This window comes from Accipiter gentilis, unplaced genomic scaffold (genome assembly GCF_929443795.1).
Source record: "Accipiter gentilis unplaced genomic scaffold, bAccGen1.1, whole genome shotgun sequence".
Lineage (NCBI taxonomy): Eukaryota > Metazoa > Chordata > Aves > Accipitriformes > Accipitridae > Astur > Astur gentilis.
In genome coordinates, this window is record NW_026060823.1 from 308,095 (window position 1) to 320,395 (window position 12,301).

Sequence of the window (12,301 nt, forward strand, 5' to 3'; positions counted from 1 at the left end):
GCTGTTTAATATCTTGAGGTATCAGCGTATCAGCAGAAAAAATGAATTGCAGTATTTGGTGAGTTAACGCAGATTTGATTCCCTACTGACTCACAGCATTCCTTAATTTCTCAATGACCTTCCAGTCAAACACCTCCCATTTTTTCTGTCCATTTGATGCAATAACTGGGAATGCTTAGAGCATAGTCCCTTCTATAATGGCATCTGTTATTACACCCCTCCAATGTCTCTGCCTTTCTTCTGCAGCGGCTATTACAGGCGGCTCCGCGTCTGTCACGGGTGCGGTTGGTTTCCCCGTCTCTTTTCCCCATTTCCTTTAACAATTCTAACATTGTCTCTTTTTGTTCTATTATTAGAGTAGCCAAGTCCTTGTTTGCATTATTTGAATCAGGGTGTATGCTAGGTATAATTTGTTCATGTTGAACGGTGGTATCTGAGGGCTGGTTTTTCGTAGGCAGATTTTTACTCACTCCCTGATTCTGTAGGGTTTCCTTTAATCGTACGGTTAGGGAGGCTTGGGAACTGTCGGATGGCTGATTAATATCGGCAGTCCCAGGGAGTGGAGCAGAAGTCAAGGGCACGAGAGTAGGCGAACAAGCTCCAAAAAGTCTCTCTCGCTGCATTATGTTTTTCTCCCCGCTTTTCCCTTTCGCTTGCGGTTGGAGAGAGAGAGCAGCAAAAGCAGACGCAGACGCTTTACGATCTGCTTTCATTTCTTACAGAGTTGTCTTAATCAATTTCCGTAAAGTTACAAGATCTTTAACTTCTTTAGACCCGTCACTAATTTCATCCCATAGGGAGGTTCCGATAGCATTCCAGGTACTAAGCTCAAAAGCTGTACCCACACTAATTGAAAGGTTTCTGTCCTTGCTTCATTAGTTTTTTAGCTGATTTATCATCATCAGTTACCATATCCCATAATACGTCTCCTAATCTACGCCATTCACTCTCCTTAAATAATAAATCCGGATTCTTAAAGCATCCCTTAACGCGACCCAGCGTGACTAACCCCGAAATTTGCTTAATGCAGTTTACTCCCCGCTTTTCTAAAAAGCATTGTAATAATTTTAGGGCTACCTCTTGATCCATTGCCGGCCGGCTTCTTGATACTCCTGGGTGCTACCTTGATTAAGGCACCTCGGTTAAAAAGTCTTTGCAGCCTTTTTCCAGTAGCCCTCACTGACGGCGAACCCCTTTTGGACGGTCCAGGCACGAGAGTTAACACACCAACCAAGACGATCAGCGTTCGGTTAATCTTTTGCCCCCCGGTCGCTGCTACCGGTGCTTCTCAGTGTCCGTCGCTCCAATTCCCCTTTCTTCGGTCCCCGTTCGGGCGCCATTTGTTGGAGCGGCGGAGGAATGCACATAAGTCGACCCAATATGAGTGATAGAAGTGATTCAACTTTATTTGCACGGATAGCTCATATTTATACAGTTTGCGATAATTATGCCTACTAGTCCTAATATGATTGGTACATTGCTAATGTTTATTCATTACTAAAACACACCCACTTGTGGTTGGCAGCTACGCGTGTTCAGTAACTTTCTCCTGAGAACTTCTTCAAAAGTTACTTGTGAAGTTATGCCAAGGTCACACCGTCCCTGTCTTTCTCCTGATAACAGCGAGACCAGCTGTTGTTTTTCTCCCAATATCAGTAAAGCCAGCTATTTTCAGCCAAGGCCTAGTCTTGTTGCTCAAACTGACATTCTTTCACACAGAACTCTGCTCGCACAACTTTTCCACAGGCCCATGTCCTTTTTCAGCAAGCCACTTCCCAACAAAAGGTATTCCTAGAAAAAGTTTCCCGTTTATAAAGCAGGAGTTTGTTGGGGCTGAATTACAGTTCCTTTGTAACTGAATTGGGTCAATATTCCGAAAAAGGGGAATATGTTTATTTTTGAAACAGGTCAATACTTGCATGTGTTGTGCTGGCAAGGAGGAGGCTTCTTAAATGTAGAACTTGTTAAATTTAAAAGCACACCTCCACTCTCCATAGTATTGCTTCTATGTTAATTCAGGGTTAAGATATTCGTTCACTTCAGTTTCTGTGAATCTGTTAGGGCAGCGTGCTCTAAGGTGATGGGAGGGAGCAGGGGGAAGAAGGGGAGGAGGAAAAGCAAAATATCTGGAACCTGCTCTTCCATGACTCCTGCAAACTGTAATGTTATTTTTTTTTTTCCCAAGCCTGAAAACTGTACTTGGCAGTGGGATTGTGGCTATCTTGTTAATATTCTTCCTTCCTTTCTTGTTTTGGCCTCTCCAGGAAGCGATTCGAGTAATCCTTGGAAATCTTGATGATTTACATGCATTTTCTACAGACCACTATCTTTCTGTGTACCCTTTCTTTCCTACTTGTAAAAGAAAAGGTCCAATGACTTGTATCTGTTGGGCATTGCTTAATTTGACATTCCTGCCTAGTAGTGCGCAGATCTTTAGCTGGAGTACGACTCCTCTGAGCTTCGCAGTTTTACATTAGCTGAAGATCCTCCTCAGTTGTTGCCTTCACCAGAGAACTGATGTATGTAAAAAGAATGTTTTGCAGTGTTTTCAGATGGCCACCCCTGCGTTCCAAATCTGATTTAGCCAGAGAAAACGAACGTGCATATATAAAGTCCCAGGAAGCCCACGTAATGCGATTGCAAGGGAAGCTAGTGCGTTGTTTCAAAAGGTTAATAAAATGTAAAGCGCTCCTTACAGGCGCAGCAGCGTTGGCCCTCTAGTAGAGAAGACCGCAGTAGTTTTCTTGTAAGGTACATTAGGATTAAGTATTGTAGTTGCTGTAGTGTAAAGGGTTACGGAGAAGTTACTCTCCTGAGGCTGTTGTTGCAGAGAAAAGTAAGTTAGTGGAAGGAGAAGCCTTTTCAGTCCTAAGGTGCGTCAGTTTGTGAATCGGATCAGGCCTTTCGGCATCATCTCCTCCCGTGATTCCGAGTGCCCAGGAGTAATGAACACCCGCGTGTTTCCGCCTCCAAGGCATCCCCTTCCAGTCTCGGCAGACTGCGTTATTGCCACCCCTGGTCCTAGCAGGCAAGAACGAGATCATCCTCTTTCTCTGTCAGAAGCTGGTAGGTATGAGAGCAACTTATTCCTGTTGCTGCCAGGAAGAGAAAGTAGCCCAGAGCATCGTCAGACTGGAGGCACCCAAACAAAGGAAGCCTCGTTGTTGGTTTGCTTCGCTAAAGCGCAGCCAGTTTTGCCTGCGTGCTTGAGGAGGGTTTGATTCACGAGCTTGTATTTCTGGAACTGGGAAGTCCATCCACCTGCTCAGGCAGCACCGGGCCCTGCGGAGAACTGCAAGCTCAGAGGCCTGGCGTGATGAGTTGTCCTGCAGTCTGTGTGTCGGGCTCCTCGCTGTAGCATACCTCTTAGTTAATCGCCAGCTGTGGGAGTCCTTGAAGCCAAACTCAAACGAACAATTTCATCCCTTAAAGGAACTGACTGTGTCATCTAGGCAAATCTTGGGCTTCATCTCTGGTCCTCAGGATGCAAATGGAGTAAAAGTATTCATGCTATCTGTTTCTTCCTGAGGTCAGAGGCACGTAAGAAGGCTGCTGCCTGGCGTCACCCATTCGTGCATGCATGAGCTCCTAGGTGTGCGAACTGCACCCCCAGGAAGGAACGTCTGTAACTGTGGCGTTTGTCATGTCAATTATCTTTTGTTCTCCCATTTTGAGGAGGACTGTGAAGTGAATGTAATGATGCTAGTCCTGTGAATCCTAGTCCTTTTCAGGTTTAAAAATAATTTTTAAAAGAATTACTTTTTAGTTAGGAAAGCTGATGAGGTTTTCTTCACAGGGTTGGGAGAGCCTGGCATGTTGTTTTTTGCGGGAAGATGTGAGGACTGAAGCCAGATGCAGTTAAGGAAACACAGTGCTATGAATGCAAGCAACTGATGGAAGAGTGTCACCTGGATGAGTGTTTCTTGTAATGTGTTACTAGCGTATGGTGTCTCCTCACATCTCATTTCTCCGCTGTGTAGTTCGATGTGTCACTTGTTCAGCTGCTGCTGCTCATTAAATATAAATCTCCATTGGTAGGAGCAGTTACAGGGTCGTGGATCTTGGACCAAGATCCTCAAAACCCCCTAGCTATGCGAGGTTTCCCTGCCGCACGTGCACTGCCTTTGTGTCCTGACGCTCTGTTTCTCCAGGAATGTCAGTATTTGCGTGGGGAGTTTCAAGGACCTGCCTGTGGATGCGACGGCCCCTACGCCCCTGATGTATTCTTCTGGTGCTGCATCCTCTTCTTCGCCACCTTTGCCCTGTCAAGCTTCTTGAAGAAGTTTAAAACCAGCCGCTACTTTCCAACCAGAGTAAGTAGAAGGAGGTGGCCAGTGTCCATCTCCGCACTCGTTTCCCAAAATGGCTTTCCTGGAGCACTAAGCAGTATTTGCCCTGCCTTGGTCAAGCTGGGAAACGTTGGCCTTGCAGGCCAAGCTCTCCAAGAGCTTGGATGTCCCACACTCATTTCCATGAGTGCAAAATCATCGTAGCGTTTCCCACCTGCCTCGTGACCTGCCCCAGATTGAAGATTTTTGGGGTTTGATTTTTTTTAATTTTTTTTCTTCTCCTCAGGTAGTAGGAAGTCAGGTTTCCCAAAGTTTTGGGGGTTGGGGGTTTCGGTTTGTTTTTTTTTCCCCTACCTTCTGCGCATTATGTGCTCGAGTGGAAAGTAGATTCGAATGAGGAGCTTCCTTTTGAGGACTAAAGGATGCCTCAGTGCCTTGTTGCCATTGTAGCTGTGAGTGTAGCTGTAGTGGCAGACATGTGTTTTCTTATTTTTAATATTATTATTATTATTTTTAGATTTTGACTTAAACCAACCCTTGTTGGCCTAGTTAAGCTTTTTTTTATTGTCTGACCCCAGATCTCACAGGGACAAACACAGCAGCAGTATCTAAGCAAGGGATCAGGCTGCATGTGCTCAGAGGGGTGGTGGGATTTGGTTAAGCAGCCTTAATGTTGTGGATGTCTGCAACTCTTGCATCTCACCTTACGGCCCTGTTTGCCATGCCCCTCTCACCTCTGGTTTCTCGCCCCAGGTACGGTCCACAGTGAGCGACTTTGCTGTTTTCCTCACCATCGTCATCATGGTGCTCCTTGACTTTGTGGTTGGGATCCCATCGCCGAAGCTCCAGGTCCCCCATGAGTTCAAGGTAACGAGGTGTTTTGGCACGTGGGGGTGTCACAAGGTGATGCCGGGGCAGGGCAGGGCTGAGTCTGGAGGAGATGCTGGTGGTGTGACCATCTCCTCTTCCACCTCCAAGTGCCTTGCTTCCTCCTGGAAACGAGAAGATGGCCCCAAAACTAGATACCTACAGGGGAAGTATCTAGAGCTGCTTGCAAAGAGGAGACTGGCACTGCTGAAGCCCCCGGGAGAGGGGGACATGAAGCCAGGGCTGGGAGGTGCTCTGACACAAGGAGGGAGGGGAAAATGAAAGCCAGTGGAGTGCCTGGGCTGGGAGACGATGCTGATGTGTGGGCTTTGTTGCAGCCTACCAGAGATGACCGCGGGTGGTTCATCAACCCCATAGGACCCAACCCTTGGTGGACGGTGTTGGCTGCGCTCGTCCCAGCTCTGCTCTGCACCATCTTGATATTCATGGACCAGCAGATCAGTGCCGTTATTGTGAACAGGAAGGAGCACAAGCTGAAGGTAAGGGCCTGCGAGAGATGACCCCAGCCCCTTCTGGGCTGCAGGTCTGGGGAGAAGCTCTTATTCCCGATGCTTTCTGAAGGCATTGGTTTGGGACAAGGTCAGGCTGCGTGGCAGGATGCCCTCCTGGATTAACGATGATGCAGGGAGCAAGTGACAGGGCAGTATAGATGAGCAACCTTTTGGGGGAGCAAATTAATCTTGGAGCAATAGAGAACTGCGTTTTTGTTTTAAAATGGCAGCAGCAGCAGGTGTGGGGAATGAATTGTTTTGATGCGCTGCCAGGGATAACTCAGAGTCACACCTTCCTTGCAAGTGGTACAGTTTTCTTTGTGAGTGGAAAAAATGGTTTGGTGCTTTTGGGTTGTGGCTTGTTGTTTTTTGGAGAAGTATTTAATGCACAAGCTCTGCATATCCATTGTGTCTGAACTCCTGCCAGATTTTCATGCCAGGTGCTTGTGCAAAGCCTGCATACACCCTTGCTTGTTTCCATTTCTTGTTTTGAATTCTGAAGAAGTTGACTTGTGCTCGAGCAGGGTTTGAGTCTGACTTGCGACGTTATCCTTGCTCTTGTGCTATGGGATGCTCTGTTTCTTGTTTTCCTGCCTGCAGAAAGGATGCGGGTACCACCTGGACCTTTTTGTGGTGGCCGTGATGCTCGGGGTGTGCTCTGTGATGGGGCTGCCCTGGTTTGTGGCTGCGACCGTCCTGTCCATCACCCACGTGAATAGCCTCAAAGTAGAGTCTGACTGCTCAGCTCCAGGAGAACAACCCAAGTTGCTGGGGATATGAGAGCAGAGAGTCACTGGCTTGCTGATCTTTGTGCTCATGGGCTGCTCTGTCTTCTTCACTTCCGTGTTAAAGGTGAGAGGAAAATGCAAACCACCCAACAACCGTGAGCTTGTTGGAGGTTACAGAAAAACAGTCCCCTCTCTGCAGGCCTGAGTAGTTAGTTGTGGAGCGGAGGAGGAGGAGGTGGTCCCAACCCTTGGGGCTTGACCAACGGTGGGAACCAGCCTCGGTTAGGTTTTGCAGCCCTTCAGGCCCCCGTTTGGTGTGCTCGAGGCGAGCAAGCAACGCAACTGCTTGAATTTTTGGGTGTCTTTCAGGCCCACCCATGTTTATGGGTTACAGTTGAGCATATTCAGACGAGCACATCTGCTCTGTTTCAAACAGGCAGCCCTTTAGTGGCTGCAATTTGCTCCCCAAATGCCGCGGAGCAGCCGTTCCCAGGAGCTAAACACACTGAGGTCATCCCTGTGGGCTTCCTTGCACGTTCCTCCCACAAAGTAATCTCGTCTCTAGGCTAAAAGGAGGCCTGTGGCCTTTGCCTGTTGCCCCAAGAATAGGCAGAAGTGTTTCTTCTACCGCCAGAGAATGCGGCATAGGGTAGCACGGGTGAAATCGCCTATTTTCCTCCAACCTTTCTGGAAAATAGGATTATTCTGAGGAGAGATAACTCCCAAGTTCAGCCTAAAGCAGAGCCTTAGCTCACTCGTGCGCACAAAATGGCAAAACAATGGTTAATATCTGACCCATCTCTAAGCCTGAATGGAAGCTGGAAAGCTTCAAGCAATTTTAGGCAGTGCCTGTGGAAGAGGGTGGTAATACTGAAAATGCAATACAGAAAAAGAAACGATTGCATTCTTTCTTTTTTTTTTTCTTCCCCCCCCCAGTTTATACCAATGCCTGTGCTTTATGGCGTCTTTCTCTACATGGGTGTGTCGTCGCTCAGAGGAATTCAGGTACGGACTCTTTTACAGCGTGCAGCATGTCGGCTCCCTGGTATTTTGTCTCTGTAGCAGCAGGGAAAAAAGCAGTGGCATGGGAAAAACTTCTCGCAGAGCAAGCAATGAAACTCTTTTGTGTAAGAAAAAGATTGGTGGAGGCACAGGAGGTATGGGAGGACCAGGCAAGTTCAGCGCTCTCTGTTGCAGGGTTTAGGGCAGGTCAGTGTTTGGTTACGTGAAAAGCGGAGGAATTTGGTGCAAAGGGAAGGCAGTTTCTACCACTGGTGGAAATCCTCATGGGGGGATTCAGTGGGCCGAGAAATGCTAATAATGGAATGGCATGGCATAGTTGCCGTTTGGTGGGCAGCTCTCAGGGGCAAGCCGGTTGCTAGATGGAGCGAAGGGAAAATGGGTGCTGCTCCCAGGAGGAATGCAGTGGGATCCAGGATTTCTGACGGCAAGCGAGATGCTGCAAAGTGCCTCCACGTCTCGAGAGGGCCAGAAACTTGCCGCAGTCCCAAGGTGGCAACCTTTCCCTTTTATTTCGCAGTTCTTTGATCGCTTGAAGCTGTTTTGGATGCCAGCGAAGCACCAGCCGGATTTCATCTACCTGCGGCACGTGCCCTTGCGAAAGGTGCATTTCTTCACGGCGATCCAGCTGACCTGCCTCGTCCTGCTCTGGACCATCAAGGTGTCCCGTGCCGCCATCATCTTTCCCATGATGGTAAGAGCTGCCACCGCTCGGCAGCGGGGTGTTTGCAGCGTTGGAGTGAGAGGTGGCATCGTCTCTGAGCTCACCGCATCTTCCCTCTTATTCGTGAAGGTTTTGGCTCTCGTATTTGTCCGGAAAGCGATGGATTTCTGCTTCTCAAAGCGAGAGCTCAGCTTTCTGGATGACCTTATGCCAGAAAGGAAGAAGAAGTTGGACGATGCCAGAAATGAAGCTGGAGAAGAAGAAGAGGTAAGGCTTGCTGTGTCCTCGGGGCTGGACATCTCCGTGTGTCTGTGAGATTGCCTGTTTCTCTTACAGCTTGTCTGGAAATGTTGGGGGAAGATCAGCACTCAATCGAAATAGATCCCAATAGCCTGTAACTTTTGTAACCTTTGTTTCCTCAAGTAGCAGTGAGCTGAACGCTTGAATACAGGTGTAATTTTTAAAACGAGTCATTTTTCACAAAGGTCATTATCATTATGATGATTATTATTAGATGCTGCTGCGGCTGCTGCTGCTGGCAAGACTTGCTCATAATCGTGTTTTGAACACACAGTCCCCCTGCCCCGAAATCTTTGGAGTGAACGGTTTCTCCCCTGCTGCACTAATACCTATAGCTGCCAAGGGGCAGAAGCGGAGGGCAGACTGCTAAGTTTGTGCTGGGCATTCAGCTTATCTCCACTTTGATCAAAGACAGAGAACGTGATTTGTCCCTTTTTTACATCAGGAGTCCAGGAGGGCCATGGAAGCTGCTGCTGCTGCAAGTTCAGTTCAGCTGAACGTGGGGAAGACCAGTGACGTGGATATCCCAAAGCAAAGCAGTGACAGGTAAAGCTCCACCAAGCGCCAGGAACCCCGGCAAGATTAGCTTGAAGGTGTTTGGCAGAGTTTTCTCCACTTGCCTCTTTGTGGGGCATCCCACAGAAACCAGCAGGCAGCTTGGTGGGAAAATCAAATTTGGGGGCAGGGCTGCAGGAAGTGATTGCAAGGCTCTGACCGCAAGCAGAGTGGCTGCAGCACTCGCGTTTGACCCCCAAACCTTGCCTCATCAGTGCTTTTACGGTAGCTGGAGATCCTCATACTTAACACATGAGGAGTTGCAGGCGTGATCTGTACCAGCAGTGGCTTAGGAACCCGGACCGGGGCTAAGCCCCAGCAAGAGCCTTTGCACAGAGCTGTTGCTCTGCAGCTCCCGGGCTTGCCTCCCAAAACTCCTCATCCAGCAAAACCTCCCACACTTATGCAGAGCTTTGATTCTCGGGGCTCCGCTGTTCCTCTTGCTGATGCTAATGCCCTTGGTGGCATCAGTTCCCATAATCACGGATTGCTATGTAAAATATTTATTGCAGGACTGATCCTTCTGAGATTGTTATCCTGGATGAAATGTCACAAATGACCGTATGGAAGGCTCTCACTTTGAAGACAGAAACCCTTTGAATCCAGGGAGGAAAAAGGTAAAGGATTGCACGTGAACGTGACCGTGCTCCTCTGCAAGCGACGGCGCACACCTACGCTTTTCCCACGCTTTGGCCGGCAAGGCTGAGCAAATGGCCTGTCCCTGGGAACAGGCAGGGAGGTCTGTGGCATGCAAACCAGCTCCTCTCTGCTGGGGTGGTCCCCCGAACAGGGCTGAATCAGCAGCAGCTGGCAGGTCTTCCACTGATGATGCTCTCCCTCTTTTTCTCTTCCCTTCGCCTTTCCCCACTCCCGCTTTTCACGTTTAGGAATCTTGACTTTGAAGGAGAGGAGTGAGAGCGTGACTCGGGGATGTGCCAACGCAGACAGAGGGAGAAGGCGCTTTGTTTCAGTTGGAGGATTCCCATTAAAGCCATGCAGATGTTTTCAGTTATCCTTGGTGTGCTTCAGGCATTCAGTATCTCTAGACCAGCAAGCTGAGGGGAACGTCACAGTCAAGGGGAGTTTGGTGGTGTTAAGTCTGTGTGCGTACGTGCGTGTGGGGGTGTGGGTTTGTAGTGGTAGAGGGACTGCTACTGCTTTATCATTCAGTGCTCTTCTTTTAATACCTAATTCCTCCTCTTTGTTTTCCTTCTCTTTTTTCCAAATGTAAACTGGGAATGTCCAAAATAATTTTCTGTTATATTTGATGCATTCTCCACTTTCTTCTTGATCACGACTGGGTTTTTGGTCTGGTTTGGAGTTCTGGCTTTAATTCACTCTTATGTCTCTTACTGGTACAAGAGGGATGCCCTCTGCAGCAGGGCAGCATAGAGAGCGTCCGAGCAGTTGGCCTAAGGTGAAAGAAAAGCATTTGCTCCCTGCGCTCCAGTTTTACCTTTCTTGGTTGGTTTGGCAAGTATCACAATAATGTGTGATGAACTGACCGTAAACCCCATTCACCGTCTCCCTGTGCCACTGGGGGGGGTTGGTAGGGAATCTGGGAATGAAGTTGTGCCTGGGAAGAAGGGAGGGGTGGAGGGAAGGTGCTCTGAGATTTGGTTGTATTTCTCATTACCCTGCTCTGGTTGATTTGTAATAAATTGAGTTAATTTTCCTCAAGCGGAGTCTCTTTTGCCAGTGACGGTAATTGGTGAGTGATCTCTCCTGTCCTTATCTCGACCCACAAGCTCTTTGTTATATTTTCTCTCCCCTGTCCAGCTGAGGAGGGGGAGTGATAGAACGGCTTTGGTGGGCACCTGGCATCCAGCCAGGGTCAACCCACCACAGGGGGAAATGATGTACTTAAGAAATTATGTACTTAAGCCACACGAAAAAGGCCACAAAGCTCTTGTGAAACAAGATCCCCTTTGTATGATCAACGCATGCCTTGCTAACAACTGTGCCCCTGAAGAAGAACTAAAAAACTGAGAAGAAGGGAACATCCTACTCCAGGAGGCGCCAAAAAGTTGAATAATTGCTAATAGGCATGAAGTCAGAAGCATCTTCGCAAACTGGAGGAAAGGTAAAGAAAGGTGGCAGGGGGAGATCATGACCACCAACTCAATTCCACACCAAAAAGACTTACCCCCCCACTCTCCTTGAGCATGTGCTGTAGAAGAAAAGAACACTGGACCTTTAATTCCAAGCAGGGAAACTGTAGCCCAATAGAAACTTTGCGAGATAAGCTACTCCCGGCAATAGTTTTGGGAAGAACTTTGGAAATCGAATATGTATAACTGAACTGTATAAATTGCTTGCCCCTTTAGGCATGAGGGGTGCTAGCGTTGCGGATTACCACCTAGCCCCCATCTTTGCGTAAACATGAACTGGAATAAAATACCTCTGCTCTGTATTTATATTGGCATTTTGCACCCCGGGTAAACGACCCCACTTTTGGGACAACAGTGGGGCAGGCAAAGCACCGCATCCCGCAGGCCGAGGGGCTCAGGCACCCACGCCGCTGCCGGAGGACTGCCGGCAAGAGGTTTGGCATCTGGCGAGGGGCTGCTGGGCCAGGGTGCCCAGGCACCCACCCCACTCCCCCAGCCGCAGCCACGAGTGCTCTCAGTGCTGGGGCAGAGGCCGTAGCAGCTGCCTGTGCCCAAGCCTGTCCCGAGCGGAGGGAAGACTTTGCCGGCGAGGAGCAATCCAGTGAAGGCATTGCTGAAATTGCTGGGCTTGAAGTTGCTGCCAGGCCAGGAGGGGGCCGAGGGGTCCTTGTGCAGCACGTCCTGCTCCAGGGGCAGCAGCTCTCAGGCCAGCAGCAGTCTGCTGGGGGGGACGCTCAGCAGGGACTCGGGGACGGGGACCCATGATACCGAAAAGCCGGTCAAAGAAACTCTCTAAGACTCATTTTGGAGTTTTAGAAAGTAGGCATTCCTACCCCTACTTCCCACCCCGGCTGGCCAACGCAACGCGCTGCCTACCTTCTTGAAGGACAGCAGTGGTTTGATGCTGACGAAGCCCATCTTGTTCTTCTGGACATGTTTCAGGAGGAAAGCATCCTTGGCCAGGTTCTCGTCAGAGAGGTGGAATTCCACCTGGGACACAACCCTCCTGGCCAGCTGCCGGTCAGGGACGGAGTAGCTGCAGTCCAAGAGATCACCCCCCAGAACATCGCTCACATCGCAGAAGCTCCCGGCAAAGCAGCAGGGACACGGGTGTGACTCGGTGGCCTTTGGGATGTGCAGCACTGCCCAGTCCCAGCCACAGCGGTGCAGATGGCAGAGTCTTGAGGAGCGGGGTGGCTCAGCTGCGCTCTGAAATGAAACGGAGTTTTATGCTTTTAGAAGCGCGCTTGCCTTC

General features: G+C 49.2%; 1 protein-coding gene and 1 long non-coding RNA gene across 23 annotated transcripts in view; both read left to right on the plus strand.

Annotated features, from left to right (window-relative positions):
- LOC126036761 (electroneutral sodium bicarbonate exchanger 1-like) overlaps window positions 1–12,301 on the plus strand; it is a 340,015-nt gene that overhangs the window by 116,023 nt on the left and 211,691 nt on the right. For 10 of the 22 annotated variants that reach the window (XM_049796814.1, XM_049796808.1, XM_049796809.1 and 7 more), the window contains one exon: window positions 4,152–4,313. The exons of 8 other annotated variants lie outside the window; for them this stretch is intronic. In XM_049796814.1, coding sequence (XP_049652771.1) covers window positions 4,152–4,313 — 162 coding nt within the window. Of the gene's footprint in view, window positions 1–4,151; window positions 4,314–5,042; window positions 5,157–7,332; window positions 7,402–12,301 lie in introns of all 22 variants that reach the window. 4 more of the 22 variants (XM_049796846.1, XM_049796845.1, XM_049796810.1 and 1 more) reach the window with 3 other exon arrangements.
- On the plus strand, window positions 8,857–10,479 carry LOC126036768 (uncharacterized). The gene is made up of 3 exons (XR_007505358.1): window positions 8,857–8,926; window positions 9,448–9,552; window positions 9,823–10,479. It is a non-coding gene; the product is annotated as an uncharacterized LOC126036768 (long non-coding RNA).